This window comes from Salvelinus namaycush, chromosome 7 (assembly GCF_016432855.1).
Source record: "Salvelinus namaycush isolate Seneca chromosome 7, SaNama_1.0, whole genome shotgun sequence".
In the NCBI taxonomy this organism is placed as follows: domain Eukaryota; kingdom Metazoa; phylum Chordata; class Actinopteri; order Salmoniformes; family Salmonidae; genus Salvelinus; species Salvelinus namaycush.
Genome location: NC_052313.1, coordinates 23334159 through 23358774, shown reverse-complemented (window position 1 = coordinate 23358774; position 24616 = coordinate 23334159). Strand labels below are relative to the sequence as shown.

At 42.1% G+C, this 24616-nt stretch overlaps 1 protein-coding gene across 4 annotated transcripts in view; it reads right to left on the bottom strand.

Annotated features, from left to right (window-relative positions):
* Positions 1-1781: 1781 nt before the first annotated feature.
* Positions 1782-24616, bottom strand: part of LOC120051109 (F-box/LRR-repeat protein 7-like) — a 35288-nt gene continuing 12453 nt past the window's right edge. Inside the window, exons 3-7 of one of the 4 annotated variants that reach the window (XM_038997775.1) lie at positions 9162-9770; positions 4774-5645; positions 2252-2656; positions 1997-2064; positions 1837-1900 (exon numbers count right to left, since the gene is read on the bottom strand). In XM_038997775.1, coding sequence (XP_038853703.1) covers positions 4909-5645; positions 9162-9770 — 1346 coding nt within the window. In that variant the 3' untranslated portion in view covers positions 1837-1900; positions 1997-2064; positions 2252-2656; positions 4774-4908. Of the gene's footprint in view, positions 2657-4773; positions 5646-9161; positions 9771-24616 lie in introns of all 4 variants that reach the window. The other 3 variants (XM_038997774.1, XM_038997772.1, XM_038997773.1) reach the window with 3 other exon arrangements.

Sequence of the window (24616 nt, the reverse complement as noted above, 5' to 3'; positions counted from 1 at the left end):
ATGTTTTTCCTCATCAATCAACACACAGTACCCCATAATGACAAAGCGAAAACAGGTTTTTAAAATGTTTTGCAAATATATAAAAAAACTAAAACAGAATACTTATTTACATAAGTATTCAGAACCTTTGCTATGATTCTCAAAATTGAGCTCAGGTGCATCCTGTTTCCATTGATCATCCTCGAGATGTTTCTACAGCTTGATTAGAGTACACCTGTGGTAAATTAAATTGATTGGACATGATTTAGAAAGGCACACACCTGTCTATATAAGGTCCCACAGTTGACAGTGCATGTCAGAGCAAAAACCAAACCAGGAGGTCGAAGGAATTGTCAGTAGTGCGACGAGACAGGATTGTGTCAAGGCACAGATCTGGGGAAGGGTACGAAAACATTTCTGCAACATTGAAGGTCCTCAAGACCACAGTAGCCTCCATCATTCTTAAATGGAAGAAGTTTGGAATCATCAAGACTCTGCCTAGTGCTGAACACCCGGCCAAACTTAGCAATCGGGAGAGAAGGGCCTTGGTCAGGGAGGTGACCAAGAACCCGATGGTCACTCTGTTAGAGCCCCAGAGTTCCTCTGTGGAGAAGATGAGAAACTTCCAGGACAACCATCTCTGCAGCACTCCACCAATCAGGCCAGACGGAAGCCACTCCTCAGTAAAAGGCACATGACAGCCCGCTTGGAGTTTGCCAAAAGGCACCTAAAGACTCTCAGACCATGAGAAACAAGATTCTCTGGTCTGATGAAACCAAGATTGAACTCTTTGGCCTGAATGCCAAGCGTCACATCTGGAGGAAACCTGGCACCATCCCTACGGTGAAGCATGGTGGTGGCAGCATCATGCTGTGGGGATTTTTTTTGAGCGGCAAGGACTGGGAGACTAATCAGGATTGAGGGAAAGATGAATGGAACAAAGTACAGAGAGATCCTTGATGAAAACCTGCGCCAGAGTGCTCAGGACCTCAGACTGGGGCGAAGGTTCACCTTCCAACAGGACAACCACCCTAAGCACACAGCCAAAACAACGCAGGAGTGGCTACAGGACAAGTCTCTGAATGTCCTTGAGTAGCCCAGCCAGAGCCCGGACTTAAACCTGATCAAACATCTCTGGAAAGACCTGAAAATAGCTGTACAGCGATGCTCCCCATCCAACCTGACAGAGCTTGAGAAGATCTTCAGTGAAGAATGGGAGAAACTGCCCATGTACAAGTGTGTCAAGCATGTAGCGTCATACGCAAGAAGACTCAAGGCTGTAATCGCTGCCAAACGTGCTTCAACAAAGTACAGTGTAAAGGGTCTGAATACTTATGTAAATATAATATTTCAGTTTTTTTTATATAACTTTAGAAACATTTCTAAAAACCTGTTTTTATGGGGTATTGTGTGTGGATTGATGAGGGAAAAAACAATTAATTCATATTAGAATATGTCTGTAACGAGTCTGAATAATTTCCAAATGCACTGTAGGCCAATTTTCGTGAGTTCAAAGGAAGTATATAAGTGGATGGAGAACTTACATAAACTGGGAAGAAAATATCCATCACGGATACCACAGACTGCTTCTCTATGCCATCAACCCAACCCAGAGGTGCAAAAAACTATGGCATCAGAAACAACAGTTAGACTGCAACAGAGGTGAAGATATCGGAAATGTGATACAGGTACAGTAATCTGATCTGATCTGATCTGATGACCACAAGAATGTTGTCTTAAAGAAAATCTCACAACAAGATATAAAAGCCAATGAGCTTGCCTGAGCCATAATCCATCCAAATTCATGGTTGACCACCCCTACAACCATAGGAACCTTCAGGAACTCCTTGTTCTTCAAAACCTCTCCAGGAGGCCCTTTCAGGAACACACCATCAATGGCAGGGCCCAAGAATGCCTGAACCTAAAATACAGATATTTTTGTTAGCTTCGGTGCATATGATAATAGACCAACATGCCAAACATAAGCCACATCAAACAGAACAGAATGACCTCATACTTCCCTCTGATGCACTGCACAATCTTCTCAGTAGTGCTGTCATCACACTCTGACAGATTGGCCATCATCTGGAATGGGAGAAGAATTCACCTGCCATGAACAAACCCTCTCAGAGAAGACTGGTTACTATTTTAGATCATAGTCAGGGCCATCATGTTATTCATATTGTAACCAATGGTTTGTTTTGTACCCGCATTAATGGGGGCAGGGTGGGTGTGGACCTGGATGCTGTGTTACATAGGTATTCATGAGTACCTTGGCGTTGGCCAGTGAGTTGTTGGTGTAATGGGCCTCCAGTGGTGCCACTCCACTCATAGGGATGGCTCTGGGAAACAGGCCCTCAGCTAACAGACACAACACCTATCATGTGATAGACAGAGCCATTGGATCAAACAGTTCTACTCTCTTTGGTTTTGATGGTTTACACTGTGAGGTATAAATTCAACCACACCTCTTCTGTACCTGACCATCTCACTGCTGTGTCACATTGTCTTTCTCATACCTACCAGCATGGAGGCACTAATGCCCCAGGTAGATTGTCCAAAGATGGTGACTGAGTCTGGGTCTCCCCCAAAATCCATTATATTATCACGAACCCACTGAAGGCTGGCAATCTGGTCCAAGAAGCCCCAGTTACCACCTGCATGTTTGTCTCCTGTACTTGAAGCAAATAAACAATACATCTGGTGTTGTAATGTTGTTTTGGCACAGCTGGCACATCAAATGAACATTCAAGGCACCATTGTAAAACATACTATAGTTCAGTTAGAGTTTAAGGCACTTAATGCGAATTGGAGTAAATGTAGAGTAACACTGGTGAAATGTTGTCAAGGTCATACCTTAAGAAACCCAGGATGCTAAGGCGATACTGAATGACAACCACAACCACATTCTGATAGGCCACCAGAGCCGATCCATCATATTGGAAGGTTCCACCCACAGCTAAGCTTCCCCATGGATCCAAACCATAACCTGAGTAAGGGGTAGTTTGGTGCCATCTCTCACTCCCTCCCAGGGCTCAGCAGGCAAAGGAGCAGTCAGACTCAGCGAGCCCAAGGGGGGGGGGGCAAAGGGAATCCCCAGGTACTCCTCCACTACCTTTTCTGTGCCCTTCACTGTCCTGTACTGCCCACGAACACTACCACTCTTTAGGGTTACCAAAGGGCTAGAAGCCTCTAGAAGTACATACGTGTCTGTCAGTAAGACTTGAAGTCATATTGACCAATAGGTAAAAAGGAGGGGAGTAGAATCAGGTTGTAGGTTAAATAAGGACAACATCTGTAATGCAATATGTACCTGTTTGAGCTAACAAAGTGCTGAAAAGGTCTACGGCCAGGCAAAAAGTCAACAGAAACTGTTTCATCATGGTTGTTACTTTCAGAGAGAAGGAGAAATTCAGACTGATGAAAACACATACATTACATAGGCATTCAAATGAATCATAAACACGCACACACTCACATACACACAAACCATTGACTATCAGTGTTAATTGTCATTGGTTGTCAGTCAGTGATTGAAATTCCAATTTCTACTTAAACATAACAGAAGAACAGAGAAGAAGACATGTAGCTACAATACAAGACAGTGAAAATAACTACTGTTTAACACTCAGGTACTCAAATGTTATTCTACTCTTCTTTGTCAGTGTGTTATAACAGGAGCACAACCCTAGAGGATGGTGGCCAAAGTTGCGGTGACACACAGTCCTTACCATATGAGGGAACATGGCACAGCAATGGAATGAATAAACAGGAAGCGTGCTGTGAAGTGCTGTGTCACACATGCGCAGACACACACAGAACAATGACCTTTGGTTTAACAACTCAACGGATTATCTCTGGCACTCTCTCTGCGGCTCCCTCTGTCAGTTAAGTTACCGTATATAGTGTATGATACAGTATATGGTAGCAAGCCACTTATGGTAGCACCGGTATTTATTAGATACTATGCTTTTTCAAGCACCTGAACGGCCCTAAATAGCGAGTGCTACTACAGATGAACTTCATGCATACTCATGTCCACATGGGCGTCACGTCTCGTGGCTATTTTCACTTCATTCTGTGTGAAAAAATATGTCCTGATGGTTGAAGAATTGTTTATTACAAAGCTGTTTATTAGAATAATTGTAGCAGCAACATGTTCCTGGTCAAAAGAACACCAATCCTTTTGTTTTCTATTTGGTAGTAAAACGTAGTTGTACACTGAGTCGATACATTGAGTCTATACACTGTACTCTGCAAGATAAAATAGTCAAGACGCATGACACCATTGAGCTCAATTGAAGTGATTGTCTATTAGATTTGATAAAGTACATATGCACACAAAATACAAAAAAAGAAACATTATAAGCACTTAAGACTGACAAAGATACACCTTTCTTTCTACTGGACTTGAACACAGGGTTAAGAAGTCACCAGATATGCTGGTTATTGGGTTAGCTTACTAGTGATACATTCATAGTGGTTTGGTGTGGAATAACTTCCTGCGCAAAAAGGAATGTGTACAATGTAAAGGTGTATATCTGTCTCCTTAAAGTTGATGAAATGAAGCACAAAAGATGGACAAAGGTAAAGAGAAGGCATTCGAAATGAATCTGTACCCAGTGCTCAATGTTATTGCATAGCAAACGTTACATCCGAAATGTGACATGTGAGAGGAATACCAAACAAGGTCTAATACATTGAAACATTTGCCTCCCTTTATACAGATAAATATGTTAAATACATTCCATGTGAGTGTACACAAAGAACAGCATTATTAACCATGCAAATTACCTTAAGAAAATACACAAGTGGATATTGCACACCATTTCCAACTAGTCCTGACAACTCAGCCCTCTTCTTGGTCAACCCCAGAGCAGGAATTTAAACATATCCATTTGTCAGAAGGTGAATCCAGTGATCCCTCTCTCAGAAGAACCCGGGGTTCGTGTGCTCTATGACGCAACGTCTGCAGTGGCGCCTAACGAATCGCAGTGCCTCCGGCGACACCTCGCAGTCCTGTACGTTGAGCAGCTGCAGGTCACAGCAGTTCGCGGCTATGGCCCGTAGACCTCGACCCGTCACGCTCTCGCACGCCCTCAGGCTCAGCCTCCTCAGGCCCTGGCAATACAGTGCCAGCTGCTCCAGCCCGCTGTCTGACACCAACGGGCACTTGCCTACATCCAGGGACTTGAGTTTGGGGCAGCTCCTGGCCAAGTGTCCCAGGCCGTGGTCCGTGAGGCCTTCGCAGCCCCGCGCGTTCAGGTAGCGGAGCCGCGGGCAGTAGCGAGCCACGTAGCGCACCCCCACGTCTGTGATGCGGCCGCAGTGGGCCACACTCAGGTAGCGCAGGCAGCCCTCCAGGCGGGCCACCTCGCGCAGCCCGAAGTCCCCCACCAGGCGGCAGTCGCTGAGGCTGAGCTCCCTGACGGAGGGGCAGTGCAGAGCCAGGTGGCGCAGGGCTTCGTCAGTGAGACGCGTGCAGCGCCGCAGGTAGAGGTGTGTGAGGCGGGGGCAGTGGGAGGCAATGGTGCGGAGGCCCTGGTCCTCCAGGGAAAAACAGTCAGACATGTCCAGGTAGTGGATGGAGATCTGCTGGCCATGCAGCGGAGAGAGCTGGACTGAAGCCTCCTGGGTGAGGCTGATGCAGGTCACCTTGGAACAGCCTGGAGGAACAGAAGGGGTATGGCTTATTACAAAGACAGCAATGATTACCTCATGAATGACTACAAAAGCCATGTAATCGTAACTGGTCTTGGTCTATAACTTCAAGCAATTTACATATTTTGTTGTCTGACCATTCTCTCTTAGTATAGTATACGCAATTTCCTTATAATTTGTACTAATGTTGCAGCTATGTGAGAAAAGACCACTTGAGGGTGCCAAAGTAGAACCTGCTATAATGGCTAACCATACTTCTTGAAAGACATGGACCAAATTCAGAATACAAATAACACGTCAGGGGACCAACATTTTCCAGCAAAATAAATACATCTTCATTTAATTATTCCTACAACCACGACCATTCAAGTCTATTTTTACAACAAAGGACTTTACTTCCTCATGGCACTGACTTTGCTTTGTCACCAAAGCCTAGTCAAAGTAAATGTTTTTTGTTGTTGTGCCACTTCCTTAATGAAAGCACCAGACTAGCCCTCTTACTCCTGTTAGGTAAAGGAGTCCTGCTTTCAAAGCTAAGTAGGTCTTTCCTCTCCCACTAGGGACCCAATGGCTGGAAGAGCTTCCATGCTCCTTTAATGTTTTTCCCAGCTTCGGGAGAAAACCAGGACTGAAATGAATTTCTCTTTAAGGAAAGTTCACAGACGTGTGTGATGCAGGGCCGGCCCGCACATTAGGCAAGATTAGGCAGCCGCCTAAGGCTGCAGATTGACAAGGGAGGCATTTCCCGAGCTAAACTGACCAAGATGCACCTCCAACAACACATAATACATCACATAATTCTGCTAAAAAACAGTGATAATTTATCTCACCCAGTGGCATATAGGCTATTTAGGTGAGCGCTGATGCCGCCCCATGATAAGCAGTGCCCACTTTGTAAAAAAAAATAAAAAAGGTCTAACATAAAGCATGTAGCCTATAGCCTACGGTACAAAGAGTATGTGGCATTTTCTGTAGCCTACAGTCTGGAAATTACATTCATGAAAATCTCACGAGACAGACACTTTTTACATCATGCACATTTCTCAGATCAAATAGCCAAGTGGTCACCAACCTTTTCTGAGACAAGATCCCTTTCGCAGTCAAAAAGCAAGCCGAGATCTACCGCTTCATTAAAAAACAAACATGACTTAAAAAACATAACATTAACCTAATAAAAACAGTTATGTAGGAATAAGGTTTGTGCATTAGGCCTAATACATTATCACAGCATATTTGCTATATGCCTGGCCTGCCAATATTGTTCTTCTCAGACCATATTATATTTCAAAACTCAAGCTTTGATAACAAAACAGATCAGTTGGTGTAGCACTTGCGAGGCACAGCTGAGCATTAATTGAAATTATTTTTTATTTTATTTTACTGGACTAATGCTACCTGCATCTGATGGTCATGGTGCTTTAAAAGCAACTGGAAACTCTGAAAAAAAAAATCTGAGGTCAAATCATGACATGAGTGATCTTCAGGTCGGAAAGTTAGAGCTCTAGAAAGATGCCAGAGTTTCCAACTTGGAATTCTGAGTTGGATGACCGTTAAATATATTTTTCAGAGTCAGATCTAGTTTTCTTCACAGTTCCCAGTTGTCTTGAATGCACTGAATTAGTCTCAGAGGAGGGAAGGAGAGAGCAGCAAAGGGTCCGACCTCTCATGGTCTCTGCTCTCTCCTTCCTTTCCTCTGGTAAGACTGACCAGAGAGAGGGTACACCGTCTTCCACCTGATGGCAAAACTTGAGTTGCACCGCATCAGCCTCGTGCAAAAATGAATGTTGTTCCTATGACCAGAGACAGTGAAATATTCCTCGATATTAAAATAGAAACAACGAAATGCTAATAATAATAAACACAGGGCTATCGATAGCTACTCATTCATTACAGCTGCAGCGCAAGTGGAAGTTTGGAGAAGCGCGTTTTATGTTTTGTAATAGTGTTGAATTAAAACGGTGTTGACAGTGCTAAATAAAAACGCATTAACTCACTCAATACAGCAGCTCTTTGCTGTATTCTTTGACAGTCTCTCTCTGGTCATTGTTTAAAAAGTTATTAAATCTTACATAGGCCAGTACCAAACTTTGCTGTGGCCGGGGTCATTGAAGCTCTAGGCACGGTGATGTGAGCGATTAGAATTGCCAGAGCAGTAAACACATTCAATTTAGCCACAGATGTCCTGGTCCATCCGGTAGGTGGAGTTTGTATTTTCAGACAAATTAAATGGTTCAAAATGGGAACACTGCCTACCCAGTGTGATCGCAATCGACCGGTTGGTGACCACCAAAACAGTTTAACCTGGTGCCCAATCAAATGAAAAATGTGCTTTGATTTGAATATTACATGTTAACAAACAATATATCCTAAAACAGGACAGGTCAAAGTAAAATGGACAATATGCAATGGAAAATCAAGCTACTCAAAACTGCTGCCCGGGAGTTTCACCCCGTGGGCTAAATTGTCATGATAATCAGTGGTATGTGTACATTTTTGACGAGCTGCGTCATAGCGAAAAACAAAATACTTTTGCATTTCTGCTGTGTAAACACATGGATTCTCATTGCAAATAGTCTTAGGATGACTCCTGATAAAGTTTGGTAGCTGATGTAGAGCTTAAATCAGCCAAATTGAACAGTCACAGGAATCAGGACTAATAAAGCAAATGCAACTGCCTGTTTTATGGATGGGCATTCCTAAAATTCCATTGCGGGCCGACAATGACTCTACATTTTTAAGAATTGCATTATGATAACATTGTGACACCAGTAGGAGTAGTACATTTGGGGTAGCAGGTAGCCTAGTGGTCAGAGCGTTGGGCCAGTAACCTAAAGGTTGCTGGATAGATTCCCTGAGCTGACAAGGTAAAAATCTGTTGTTCTACCCCTGAACAAGGCAGAACAAGCCACTATTCCCCGATAGGTTGTCACTGTAAATAAGAATTTACAGTGACAACTGACTTGCCTAGTTAAATAAAGGTAAAATAAAAAAAGTAACACTAATGAGACATTTTAGATAAAATAGGATTTTCTGAAACGCAGGCCGCATGTGCTAAAAACTAAAGTCATTCATTGAAAATTAATTACAAAAGTGATATGGTTAATAATTCTGCTCACAATGTTATTTCCCTTCATTTAAATTGAGTAACACCAAGTGACATTTTGGAGCAATTTGCTTACCCTTAGTACTTTAAACAATGCATAAACAAAGTTTTTCAGTATAAAGGACTTGCATTATGTTTTATCATTCATAAACAGTTCAATAAAACAAAAACATGTATAATGTGTAACTATTTGTCATGTTAAAGTGTTTTTAATGGTTGCAACGGCAAGGGACACAAATGCCAATGCAAATCAATAACGATCCCTATAATAACCGCAGGAAACTGGGCATTCCTCTGATATACGATGTGAAAAACAATAGGAACATGTGTGAAGCATTTGCATAAAAGCTGATTCTTCACTCATTCAGAGTCTCCAACCACTTCTGAACTGAACTGGTCCCCAACCTCCCATGGTTACCTGAGACATTGAGGTGCTCCAGGTTGGGACAACAGGAAACCACCTCGAACACGGCCTCGTTGGAGATGTTGTAGCAGCCGGTCACCTCTAGGCGGCGCAGCTCCGGGCAACACTGAGCCACTGCATGCAGCCCCCGGTCAGTGAGCCTCCGGCAGCCGCTGGCCACTACTGTCTCCAGGGTCAGACACACGTTGGGGGTGTCCTGACACAGCCGGTGGGTCAGCACCCTCAGGGCACGGTCGGCATGGAGCAGCTCGCCTGTCAGACGAACGGTGCTCCACAGGCGCGGGTCCCACGCCAGGTTGTACCAGCGTCGGCACACCCGTGCACAGCAGCACAGCTGATTGGTGGGAAGGTGAGAGAAGATCTGCAGGAGGGCATGATCAGGGAGGAGGTCGATGGGGGCGTAGTGTTGACCTTTAGATTGGCGGGAGCGGGTCTGGGTGCCTGGCTGGGTGTGCACCATGGCGACGGTCTCTGCAGAGCCAGAGGGGGAGGTGGACTCATGGCCGTTGATGGATAGGGCTGGAGAGGAGAGGGAGGGGGACTTTGTGGGCAGGATGAGGCCAGGGCTGGGGGTGCTCAATGTCCGTGTGCTGCGGTCTGAGTCTGAGAGAGAGAGAGAAAGAGAGATATAAATAGAGAGAAAACAATCAGAAGCATAGTTCACGCTACCATAGAGATATGTCACGTCAGAGACCTTTTGCAGCCTGAGAAATATAAAAGAAATATGAATAAAAATCCCACACGCAAGTCATTAGCCATTTTTCCTCTCTTCCCCATAATCTCATTGTCAAGAAACATATGTTCATTGTTGTAGAACACTTTGAAAATGGTGCAGTCCATTTGATAGTGTTCAAAGCTCCAGCCATGAGAGAAAGGCATCAAATGTGGTACCTATCAACTGGCTTTTATTAAAGCTTTCGGCACAGATGGTGCCATGCAGTCTTCTATCATCAATGACTAACTATAGGGTTACCATGGATCTCATTATCTTGTTTTGGGATGTTTGTGTGAAAATGAAGTGTCAAGTTTATCTTGTACAACGGCTTCATCAGATAAACTTGCTCTGTTCAAAGGCGGCGGTTAGGGAGTTTGGTGCTGTGGCCGGCGTTGTATGGTTGGCCATATGTAAACACTGAGGCCCCTCCAGACTGCAGATGTGCGCTGAGTGCCGCCGTGCCGAGGGAAGGAGGGAGTCGTGAGAAGCTGCAAGCTGGATCCCATCACCGTGGCGTGAGAGAGGAGGATTCCCCCATCTCTTTTTTTGGCCCTGGAGCTGGATCTGATTCCTGAGAGCGACCCATCACACTGGGACACGGAGTGCTCTCCTCCGATGCTATCACCATCTCCTCATCACCCCTCAAAGCGGCCCGTCCCTTCTCAAAGGGTTTGTACAGTGTGATTGTAATCATTGAAAGAAGTCGCAAAGAATGATGTCACCTCGCCGTCCCGGTGTGGGGAGAGTGGAATCATTATCAGCTAAAAACAGAAAGAATCTAAATTGCATACTTCTTGCATCCTCTCTCCTCACCTCCTTCTCAAAAATCCAATGGAGGAGAAGGTCCGACGGGAGGGACCTCTGGCTTTCTCATCCAGTGGGTTTTGAGAGGGAGACAAGGAGAGAGGAAAGATGAAGCGAGGAGTATGCAATTGAGATATTCCCTTAATATGAATCCTCTGACTGGGACACAGACACAATTGCGTGATAAAAGTGAGGAGGGGGAAATATGTCAGTGTATAAATCTCATCTCCTACACAAACACAAAAACACTGGAGAGTGTGGGAAACGTTTTCACCATTTGATACCCCATGATTATAAATGGGTTTCCCGAAAGTCCAACAAATGAAGAGTTTTGGATGATCCACCTATATGGGGCATATAGGGGTTATGGCTAGACTTTGGTTCTTTATGAGGGGGAACAACCCTGATAAAAAGCTGCAGCTCGTTACACGATGTAATGGGACGTCCAAAATCAAGCTTGCAGCCTACTGCATTCAAGAAAAGTCTCTACAGTGTAATATATCACGCAGGTATACAAATAGATTATAGCATTGGGTATGTCCAAATGTGGAGGGAATTTAGAGGGGAAATGGGAACAGACAGATAGACATAATGTCTGTCAGTTATGTAGATTTATTTATGTAGATTTATAGATTTTCAGAGACAGAGCACACTCTTTCTACAAAATGTATGTCTGTTGCTGCATGACAAACGAACATTGACCCCGCTAATGCCTGTTAGTTAGATTTGTGTGCGAGCAGAGCACAGACAGACAGCGACCCTCCTAAAGTTTGTCACGTAGATTTGTATTCCAGACCTGACCTGAGATCAGACTCCTCCTGACCAGGTTGTGATGACATAACCAGACTCAGGCCCTCTGGGGAACATGATACAAGACTACAACACAAAGTGAAAAAATATGTTGACTCAACACTCACAGAGGCTTCAGAAAACAACTAAAAAAATATCATCTCTGCCATATAGAATGGCTTAGAGAAAATGTAAAAATGTGTATAGAAAATAACACTGCTTGGCGGACTAGGGAGAACCCTAGTTGTGGAAATGCTTACGAAAATCCTTAGTCTTATTCCTTTATTTCTTTTAGATTAGTATGAACACAGCATGCATGCACATCATGCACATCAACACACATCACAGGTCACATTCAGTGTTGGAGCTTTCGGGTTGCGGGTTGGGGGTTCTCAAGAACTAGCGCTGGCCTTGGTCTGCATTTAAATGCTTTGCCCATTCTCATACTGGGTGGTCCATTTATAGTGGGTTCCACTTGATACGCTACATGACCAAAAGTATGTGGGCATTAATATCATGGGCATTAATATGGAGTTGGTCGCCCATTTGCTGCTATAACAGCCTCCCCTCTTCTGGGAAGGCTTTCCACGAGATATTGTAACATTGCAGCAGGGACTTGCTTCCATTCAACAACAAGAACATTAGTGAGGTCGGGCAATGATGTTGGGCGATTAGGCCTGGCTCGCAGTCGGCATTCCAATTTATCCCAAAGGTGTTCGATGGGGTTGAGGCCAGGGCTCTGTGCAGGTGGGTCAAGTTATTCCACAACAATTCCTGACATTTAATCCTAGTAACATTTCCCTGTCTTAGGTCAGTTAGGATCACCACTTTATTTTAAGAATCTGAAATGTTAGAATAATAATAGAGATAATTATTTCAGCTTTTATTTCTTTCATCACATTCCCAGTGTGTCAGAAGTTTACATACACTCAATTAGTACTTGGTAGCATTGCCTTTAAATTGTTTAACTTGAGTCAAACGTTTCGGGTAGCCTTCCACAAGCTTCCCACAATAAATTGGGTGAATTTTGGCCCATTCCTCCTGACAGGGCTGGAGTAACTGAGTCAGTTTGTAGGCCTCCTTGCTCACACACACTTTTTCAGATCTGCCCACAAATTTTCTATAGGATTGAGGTCAGGGCTTTGTGATGGCCACTCCAATACCTTGACATTGTTGTCCTCAAGCCATTTTGCCACAACTTTGAAAGTATGCTTGGGGTCTTTTTCCTCCAAACATAACGGTGGTCATTAGGGCCAAACAGTTCTATTTCTGTTTCATCCGACCAGAGGACATTTCTTCAAAAAGTACAATCTTTGTCCCCATGTGCAGTTGCAAAACGTAGTCTGGCTTTTTATGGCGGTTTTGGAGCAGTGGCTTCTTCCTTGCTGAGCGGCCTTTCAGGTTATGTCGATATACGACTTGTTTTACTATGGATATAGACACTTTTGTACCTGTTTCCTCCAGCATCTTCACAAGGGCCTTTGCTGTTGTTCTGGGATTGATTTGCACTTTTCGCACCAAAGTACGTTCATCTCTAGGAGACAGAAGGCTGCGTGGTCCCATGGTGTTTATACTTGCGTACTATTGTTTGTACAGATGAATGTGGTATCTTCAGGCATTTGGAAATTGCTCCCAAGGATGAACCAGACTTGTGGAGGTCTACAATTTTTTTTCTGAGGTCTTGGCTGATTTCTTTTGATTTTCCCATGATGTCAAGCAAAGAGGCACTGAGTTTGAAGGTAGGCCTTGAAATACATCCACAGGTACACCTCCAATTGACTCAAATTATGTCAATTAGCCTATCAGAAGCTTCTAAAGCTATGACATATTTTCTGGAATTGTCCAAGCTGTTTAAAGGAAACAGTCAACTTAGTGTATGTAAACTTCTGACCCACTGGAATGGTGATACAGTGAATTATAAGTGAAATAATCTGTCTGTAAACAATTGTTGGAAAAATTACTTGTGTCATGCACAAAGTAGATGTCCTAACCGACTTGCCAAAACTATAATTTGTGAACAAGAAATTTGTGGAGTGGTTGAAAAACGAGTTTTAATGACTCCAACCTAAGTGTATGTAAACATTCGACTTCAACTGTACATATGCCATTCATTTTGATGGATGAACAAGCCTTAGTTTCATCATCCAAATCCTAACTGATACTATGGATTTTGCATGCAGGAGACATGGCCAGCTGCCACTGGACAAGAAGCAACATCCAAATTCCGTAATTACATGTCACTCACTGATCATAAGAGCATTCCAAACCCAGAGAATCACAGTGCTCCTAATTAGGCTACATTTCCCCCATAGCTCCTATCCACACTTTCACGCAGCTGGTGGGAAAAGTTAAACGAAGACAGCTTTTCTTTTCTTTTGATTCACTCTATTTTGAGTTTGAGCACCTGGGTTTCTTTTGGAGGATACACAGCTAAGTCTCTTTGCTCTCTGTAAGAGACAAAAGGTATCAACTAAGGCTCATATCAACTAGTTGATTGAGCCAACTGCAAGTGCAGTGGTAGTTCAAATCTTTGCTATCTGTTCTTTTCAAAACCGAACGGTTTTGAAACCCTCTCTACTTTTACTGTTTGCTGAGGAAATAAAAACATCAGCCGTCTTGATCATTTTGTAACTTCGATTGAAAACAAGAGTTTTACGAGAAACTGTTGAGTCCAACCTCAGCATCAGTCAAGCCTCGGTAGCCAGAGCATGACTCATAAAAGTTGAACTTTCATCTGCGGTTCTATGCATCGGAAGGAATAGATCCTGGAAGTGTCTTCAAAGCCCTTCACTTCCATCCCAATGGTGAGACAAACACGTACTGCCATTAAAAAACATGCAGACACTGCTTTTGCCAGTCCAAGTGCAGTATTATTCTAATGGAAACCAGCATGCTGGGCTAATAAAACAAGTTAGATTTTAGACATACACAAATATGCAGACAAACAACAGACAGACATAACACAAAGATCCAGCCAAAACAAATGACCTGAAATATAAAACACCCAAGTTCATCGGGTAATTAAAAAAATAAAAAATAAACACAAACTGGAAAAGTATTGATTACTCCTTTGTGTGATGTGTGTGAAGTGCTATTGGCTAAAGAACTATCCTTTGTCCCCTTTTCAATGAACTCCTTCCTACCATATGTTTGATCAATCCTGGTAGTTCAACACGACAGTGTAATCACATTTGATGTCTCTGTATTACTTGCAAACCTGTAATTAAAAGGACATATCTCACCCAGCTGATTACCCTAGACATGAATTTACAAGGGGTACAGATGGTGCAAGATTCCTTTAGTTTGAGACATCAGAGAGAAAGTAGTCAAACATCTGGTATTTAACATGCACAAACTATTTCAGACAAGGCGAAAAATGAAAGAGAGACTCATGTATTTTAAGTGTGCAACCACAGCAAGGCATTTTGGGCTAAAATAATTCCCCACTGATACCCAAACCAATGAGGATCCATATAAAATGATCCATATAGTCCTCAGCCATAATAATAAAGATGATCAGATAGTCGTTTTGTGCATCATAAACTCAAAAAAGGTTGAAAAAAGGTAGAGTGAAGAATGAGAGGGAGAGGAGAGAAGACAACTATGAGGACAACAAGGAGAAGCAGGTGGACATTTATTGGGATGACTCATGTACTGGAGGCAGCTCTGCGGGGTAGTCACTAGCTGGGACAGCCACAAAGTAATACAATCTGATTTGAAACCTAACCCTAACCTTAACCCCACTGCTGTTCTTATGCCTAACCCTAATCTTAAATTAAGACCAAAAAGCACATTTTTGTTTTCTTGCATTTATATGATATAAAGCCAATTTTGACTTTGCAGCTGGCCCATCCAGTGGAAATCCCTCAGCTCCGTCTCCAGGTCAAGATTCATCCTAATAAACGTCAGAGCAGAGATACAGGAAGAAAAAAGAGAGAGGGGGAAAGATAAATTGGCAAAAGATGCCACAGACTTAACCGAAGCCTGAGAGAAGTGTTCAGGCTAGGTCAATCCAGACCTCAACGCAGTCCAGTACTACACCAAAGAGCTCTTTTCAAGAACACTGCAAAGGGCTTCCATGACTCTAGCTCTTGCCAGTGGGCTAATGCTACAGTGTCTGGCAAGACAGTCCAATTCATTACCTCAGTGCCATTACTCCTGTGACAAGTTCTTTCCCATCGGTCTTTTCCACTGTGGTTGTTTTGCCAAGAAAAGGGGGTGGGGTATGTGAGAAAGTCAGTGACACTCATTTCTAAATCCTAACTGACAGTGAATAGGACATCGTCAAGTCCCTTTTCCAAATCAACCTAGGAAAAAACGTATCACAAAGAAACCAGCACATACAGTGCCTTCAGAAAGTACTTTTCCACATTTTGTTGTGTTACAGCCTGAATAAAAAATTTATATAATTGAGATTTTGAGTCACTGGCCTACATACAATACACCATAATGACAAAGTGGAATTATGTTTTTAGACATTTTGATGAAAAACTGAAACGTCTTGAGCCAAAAAGTATTCAACCCTTTTGTTATGGCAAGCCTAAATAAGTTCAGGAGTAAAATTGTGCTTAACAAGTCACATAATAAGTTGCATGGACTCACTCTGTGTGCAATAATAGTGTTTAACATGATTTTTGAATGACTACCCCATCTCTGTACCCCACACATACAGCTATCTGTAAAGTCCCTCGGTCGTGCAGTGAATTTCAAACACAGATTCAAACACAAAGACCAGGGAATTTCCCCCTATTGATACATAGGTAAAAACTAAAAAGCAAACATGGAATATCCCTTTGAGCATGGTAAGGTTCTTAATTACACTTTGGATGGTGTATCAATACACCTACTGTAGTCACTACAAAGATAAAGGTGTCCTTTCCAACTCAGTTGCCGGAGAGGAAGGAAACCGCTCAGAGATTTCACCATGAGTCCAATGGTGACTTTAAAACAGTTACAGAGTGTAATGGCTTTAATAAGCGAAAAATGAGGATGGATCAACAACATTGTATTGACTTCATTATACTAAATTACAGCGTGAAAAGAAGGAAACCTGTACAGAATAAAACATATTACAAAACATGCATCCTGTTTGCAATTTGGCACTAAATTATAACTGCAAAAAAATGTGGCAAAGAAATGTACTTTATATCCTGAATATAATGTGTTATGTTTGGGGCAAATCCAACACAATACATCAACGAGTACCACCTTTCATATTTTCAAGCATGGCTGCATCATGTTATGGGTATGGTTGTCATTTGCAAGTACAAGGGAGTTTTTTTAGGATAAAAAGAAAAAGAATAGAGCTAAGCACAGGCAAAATCCTAAACCTGGTTGTCTGCTTTCCAACAGACACTGGAAGATAAATTCACCTTTCAGAAGGACAATAACCTAAAACACAAGGCCAAATATACACGGGAGTTGCTTAGCAAGTAATGCTGAGCAGTGGCATGTATCAATGGATGCCAAGGGAAGCAATAAAAAAATGAATGTATCTTTCATCTCTCTTTGTGTTTTCAAAATTTCCCATCAATTTGCAAGTGGCTGAATCTCACCAGAGAAATCATCAGAATGAGGGAAACAGTGTCCCCTCTGGCTCAGTATGTGTAGCCCATGTATCTGATGCTGTCTGGACCAAAAGAGAGTTTATTAGCCCATCCACCACTCCCCCCTCTTCCGAGGACACATATCTTTTTAGTTTTTTTTAAAACAGTTTTTCTGCTACATATACTTTTTACACATACATTTTACATAAACATTTAGCATACACATTTTACATACATGGAACTTTCATATAAAGCATTCACATAACAATAATACTTTACCAAACATAAGCTCTCTATATTTTTCAATTGTGCTGTGATGTTTTACATACATTTGAACCTTTCTAATCGTATAGTATCCACAGGTTGTGAGCTAAAGATGAAAACCTTTCCTACTAGTATTATTATATTTTTTATTGTATAACCTGTTGCCGCTGTAGCATTTGACTGATTGATGCCAGCAAGCATTTGGCCTCCCTTCATAAAACAATTGAAAAATCATTAGCCAATCAGTGTTGAGCTGAGCTCAACTGTGAGTTGTCCTGGTGCAGCAAAACAAACCCCTCAAGGGAGGCCAGTTTGGATTTGGCTTCAGACCAATCAAATCACTTCCTAAGCAAAATGTAACTTTCAGGAAAAACGTGTCTGTTTCTGGTCTGCTTGTGTTGATGTCCTTCAGTAGCTAGCTTGCTAAATCGGCGTTTCCGATGGATGGAGATGGGGATTTGGACTCTGTACAGGCCAATGATTATGGTCAAACCATAAATGAATATGTTGTGCCACTGGCCTGAGACCAATATGTAGCCTAGTAGGCTTACGTTAACTAGCTAGCTAACAGTTGGTTCTGTTGTTCATTGTTGCCCACGCGAGGAAGTTTGGCTAGCAAGCATTTTAGCTAGGTAGCTTATGACAACAACTAAAAGTGTACTGTATGACAGAGCCATAGAACGTTTTGCCAACATGAAAGAGAGGAGGATGGCATTGGCATTCAACTAGTCTACAAGTAGTGTGAGTAAAAACAAAAAGTTTTCTTACACACACACACACACACACACACACACACACACACACACACACACACACACACACACACACACACACACACACACACACACACACACACACACACACACACACACACAGAACTCAGTACCATGGTAAGCCACATTTACAAACATTGATTTGCCTAAATTATTTTGGGAATCTTTAAGTTTGTTTTCAGTGTGTTAAAATGCTGTCATTATTTTAGTAGTTCTTCAAAGTAAATAAGACAAACTTTTATGATTGCTGAATACCAACTATCAATCACTTAGATCATGTATTTTCAGGTAGAGATACCTCGCGAAGCAACTGCTTTCGATCCCTCTCGATCGCTCGTTCTCTCTTCTCTGTCTCCATTCCACACCATTCTTATTATAGCTCAGTGCTCCACACATACTGGACAAGCAGGTGGATTATGGGAATTAAAGTTAATTACTGTACTACGTTTTCTGTGCTAAACTATGTAGAATATTGGCCTGTTGGAAACTACAACTCCCTACTACATTGCACAGTTCAGGCTGGATCTGATTTGCCTCTACAGAAACTGCGCATTGAGCTCACAGAAAATAAATGGAATAAAATGGAATTAAAATAATTGAACTGAGATCGGTCAATTAGTTGTTTAAAAAACAAAAAAATAACCAGAATTTCGCTTAACCGCTCAGCACTATTACCAAGACGACATTGAATGTTCCTGAGTGGACTAGTTGCAGTTTTGAATTAAATTGTCTTGAAAATCTACAGAATCAAGAACCAACTTGACAGAGCTTGAAGAATTCCAAAAATAATAAATGTGCAAATATTGTACAATCAAAGTGTGCAAAGCGCTTAAAGACTCACAGCTGTAATCTCTGTCAAAGGTGATTCTAACATGTATTGACTCAGGAGTGTGAATACTAACGTAAATTTGATATTTCTGCATTTCATTTTCAAAAAATCTGCAAACATTTGGAAAAACACGTTTTCACTTTGTCATTACTGGGTATTGCGTATAAATGGTTGAATTCATGCTGTAACGAAACAAAATGTGGAATAAGACAAGGGTATATGAATACTTTCTGAAGGCACTGTAGAAATTAGAAATGCTCTATGGTTTCAGATGTCGAAACCAGCGGCCAGGCTTTTGTGTACTGTCTTTAGGGGCTCTAACGTAATTGATAAGGACAGCAAAACGATCCAAAATAGAGAGACAGAACCTGCTGTCAGCATCTAGGCCAGTATTGGGTTACAATGGCTCTATAAAACCATATGGCCTTTATATCTCATTTTTGGAAGACTGAGTCCTAATAAGGGCAGAGAAAGTTTAATGGGATTTGCGGGAGAATACTAAGTCTCTCCCATCTTGAGTTGAATAAGTGGACGCTGAGATTGCAGTGCAGTGCAGCAGCTTGCCTGTCACCAAGGCCTTCACTACAGGAAGCAGCTACGTCACCAGACAAGCCCGAGTACAATGGAGCCTGGCGCTTCGCTTACAATGTGCATACTAGGGCAGGAAACTGTGGGAGTTTTAAAACGACCAGCATGACTTTTCTCTCCCAAACAGCCTGCTCCTCACTGAGCATGAGCAGCACCACGTGTCCTCTGGTCCCTCTGACACATACCCCCAAAACAACACTAATATCCTCAGGGCCTCGAGAGAAAAAAAGGCCTCAGTGTCTGCTCCAAGGACACACAATCCCTCCCCCTCGCCTCTCCTCACTTCGTAAATCTTCGCTGAGGAGGACTGCAGACCCTCAGACATCCGACAGCCAAACCCAGGCCTGATCTGCTCCAACTCTCTCAGCTCAGAGAGAGGCCATTGTGTGTCTATGTATCACAGCACTAATTTCCCTGAACGGAGATGACATTCTGAGGCTCCAAAAGCAATTTGGCGTCAGGGCAGAACTGATCCAGCCTCTTGCAAAGCGCTGACTGCAGAAACATTAGAAGCTGATGCAACATTTACAGGTTGCTAAAGCAGGATATCAAGAGGGAAAAGCAGGAAGTGCTTAATGTCTTCTAACCAACTGCTGCTCCTGGACATAGAGCGTGCTTGAGGTAGTGTACTATACATGTAGATTTAGCAATGTTTAGTTTAGTGACCGTGTGGACAGCAGGTGTGGAATGATGGCCATGATACATAGCTAGAGAGGACACGTTAGGGACAGATCTACAAGTGCTGGGGGGGGTGGGGGGGGCTGGTCCAACTCAAAAAATGACAGCCCTCCCCAACGTCAAAAATATTTTCACATGACCCTTCCCTTGTACTGTAAAATAAACGGAACACCCTCCCCCCTCATAGAATTAACTCAAAATAATGTTAACGACCATGTGTTTATAAACGTGGAAATCATCTTTGTCACTTCAGCATGCTTTTGTGGCACAGTTGATGCCGCGCAGGGCTCCTGGCCAGATGATTGACAGTGCGCTGACCACTCTCCCTGCCTGTACATTGCAATCAAAGCCGGCTGCAGGCAATGATCAGCTAGGGAGAAATTAAATATTTATAATTATATAAAATATATGCAACGGATATGCACCACACAGCCAATAAACAAAGCATAACGATTTCAGGCACTTCAATATCATGGTTTGCATTTTCAACACCAATAAATAGACTATGTCAATATCAACAAACATAAAATACATCTCTCCCTACCTTGTAGGCTTACCCAGTATAAAACGCTTGTCTTGACATTAAACTTTTTGTTTTGGTGTATTGTAACAGATGTCTCTTTCCATTCACCAGTTTGGATTGATTGATTGATTTTATTTGTCAGTAAAAAAAAAACATATACACACAAACATTTTTTTTTTTAAAGTGACCGGGATTGCACAATAAACTTTTTCCATTGTGGTCCCAATATTTTATGTAAATACATATACAATTACATAGATAAAGACTCATTACAGAGATAGAGAAGAAAAATTGCTCAACCTCCAGATGAGTATGAGGGGGGAGTTTAAGTACACTTCTTACAAGCTTGTTTTGCTGGTAGCATATTCTTTAGATGTAAGGGGCTGCTGGTGACCCATGATGTGCAGGCATAATCAAAGTGACACTGGACTAGTGCACTTGCCAGAGTCTTTAGGGTGTCTATTGCTACGTTTCCACCCAATTGCTGACAGTATTTCATGTGGATATTCAAAAATCTTCATAAAAACAATATGCCATTTTAGTTTCCTTTACAAAATGTTTTGCGCCGGACAACATGACAGGAAAGATTTGAATTTAACAGATATAAAAAAAAAAAGAATACAGACACCCATATGCATTCAGATCCAACCTGTTGGCCAAATGAGCCACATTTACAGTTGAAGTCGGAAGTTTACATACACTTAGGTTGGAGTCATTTAAACTTGTTTTTCAACCACTCCACAAATTTCTTGTTCACAAATTATAGTTTTGGCAAGTCGGTTAGGACATCTACTTTGTGCAATTTTTCCAACAATTGTTCACAGACAGATTATTTCACTTATAATTCACTGTATCACAATTCCTGTAGGTCAGAAGTTTACATACACTAAGTTGACTGTGCCTTTAAACAACTTGGAATATTCCAGAAAATGATGTCATGGCTTTATAAGCTTCTGATAGGCTAATTGACAACATTTGAGTCAATTGGAGGTGTACCTGTGGATGTATTTCAAGGCCTACCTTCAAACGACGCAGTCGTCATACCACTCAGGAAGGAGACACCTTCTGTCTCCTAGAGATGAACGTACTTTGGTGCGAAAAGTGCAAATCAATCCCAGAACACAGCAAAGGACCTTGTGAAGATGCTAGAGGAAACAGGTACAGAAGTATCTATATCCACAGTAAAACGAGTCCTATATCAACATAACCTGAAAGGCCGCTCAGCAAGGAAGAAGCCACTGCTCCAAAACCGTCATAAAAAGCCAGACTACGGTTTGCAACCGCACATGGGGACAAAGATCATACTTTTTGAAGAAATGTCCTCTGGTCTGATGAAACAAAAATATAACTGTTTGGCCATAATGACCATCGTTATGTTTGGAGGAAAAAGGGGGATGCTTGTAAGCCGAAGAACACCATCCAAACCATGAAGCACAGGGGTGGCAGCATCATGTTGTTGGGTGCTTTGCAGCAGGAAGGACTGGTGTACTTCACAAAATTGATGGCATCATGAGGAAAGAAAATTATGTGGAAATATTGAAGCAACATCTCAAGACATCAGTCAGGAAGTTAAAGCTTGGTCGCAAATGGGTCTTCCAAATGGTCAATGACCCCAAGCATACTTCCAAAGTTGTGGCAAAATGGCTTAAGGACAACAAAGTCAAGGTATTGGAGTGGCCATCACAAAGCCCTGACCTCAATCCCATAGAAAATGTGTGGGCAGAACTGAAAAAGCGTGTGCGAGCAAGGAGGCCTACAAACCTGACTCAGTTACTCCAGCTCTGTCAGGAGGAATGGGCCAACCTTCACCCAATTTATTGTGGGAAGCTTGTGGAAGGCTTACCGAAACGTTTGGCCCAAGTTAAACCATTTAAAGGCAATGCTACCAAATACTAATTGAGTGTATGTAAACTTCTGACCCACTTAGAATGTGATGAAAGAAATAAAAGGTGAAATAAATCATTCTCTCTTCTATTATACTGACATTTCACATTCTTAAAATAAAGTGGTGATCCTAACTGACCTAAGACAGGGAATTATTACTCAGATTAAATGTCAGGAATTGTGAAAAACTGAGTTTAAATGTATTTGGCTAAGGTGTATGTAAACTTCCGACTTCAACTGTATATATTTGTCTGCATAATGGAAGAGAAGCTTAGGCCAAACCCCATAGATATATGCATTTCTTTGTGTCAGATGGCTACCTGTTGTACAGATATAGACGTACAGGAGAAAGGTAATTCATACATTTTCATACAAATATACAAATATTTTGTATAAAGATAAGCATGACATTGTTAGATTATAGGAGTAATTGAAACAGTCTTCCTCAACTCAAGTTAAACTGTCGGAGTAAGTTGGAGCGCTGGGGCACACTGCCTTCATATCATAGGCCTCCAGTAGCTAAAGCTTAATAATAGCCACACCAATCCTTCACAAAAACGTTTCTAAACTGTATTAAGGTAATATTAAAAGTAAGTCAAGCTATTGTTTATAGGGAAAATACTATTAGTATAGAGAATGTAAACCAGGGAAAAAACACACAACTTTTCCCTGTGCTGGATAAAAAAAACAGAACCCAAAACCAAAAATGTAAGTTTGACAACCCTCCCCTATTTTGGGCCATCCCTCCCCCCAGTAAATGTTGATCTGTTCCTTAGCCATTTGCAACAGATGCACAGTAGATCGCAACCAATGAGGAAAGAATTTTCATCCATATGGCATGGTTGCTTCCACCACAGCTGTCACTTTCTCTACAGAGCAGTGACACATCCCTCAGAGCGAAAGGAAGAGATAAACCAGAGCAAGGTAAAGCTCTATATCCACATCTGATGTCATATTGGCACACAGACTCACACAGATCCAGGTGGTGTATAGCCAAAACCTGACTAGTGGGACCACATGGCGTCTTTCCCAACTCCTGTCGAACATGCTCCAGTTATAATACTGAAAAGTGGGATTCAGAGTGAAAGAAACCAACACTGCAACTGCATTCAAACAAGTGGGTCTATGTCCTGCCTTCCAGAGATAGATAATGAAAAGACTAAGCAGTAATCAGAGAAGAATTATAAGATGAAAGACTGAGGCAAACTGTGCTCCCTTCCCCTCCTCCTTGAGGAAATTACTTTTACTTGTTGTTTTTCTTTTTCTCTTGCAATCTCAACAGTCCTTTTCTGTGCCTTACGCTCACATTTCCTCACTCTGGAAGCGAGGGAGATAATGGGGGAGGGGCTGAGATAGTAGACAGAAAGGAGGTGCAATTACAACAAATATATCTCAGACTTGCATACAAACCACCTCAAGACAACATTTTTTTAAACGTTTTTTTGTGAAACATGAGCTTGATTTGCGGTAAATAGCATGTTGGAGGGAGTAAAGTATCTAAATCAAACTAAAATAGGGCAACTATAGTTTAATAATCCATCTACCCGACATATTACGATGATTTAACATTGGAACACTGTGTGGCCTACATTGACAGATCCTTGCTATTTCTTTACTGCAAGGTGGGGTATTATGTACACTGCTCAAAAAAATAAAGGGAACACTTAAACAACACAATGTAACTCCAAGTCAATCACACTTCTGTGAAATCAAACTGTCCACTTAGGAAGCAACACTGATTGACAATAAATTTCACATGCTGTTGTGCAAATGGAATAGACAAAAGGTGGAAATTATAGGCAATTAGCAAGACACCCCCAAAAAAGGAGTGATTCTGTAGGTGGTGACCACAGACCACTTCTCAGTTCCTATGCTTCCTGGCTGATGTTTTGGTCACTTTTGAATGCTGACGGTGCTCTCACTCTAGTGGTAGCATGAGACGGAGTCTACAACCCACACAAGTGGCTCAGGTAGTGCAGTTCATCCAGGATGGCACATCAATGCGAGCTGTGGCAAAAAGGTTTGCTGTGTCTGTCAGCGTAGTGTCCAGAGCATG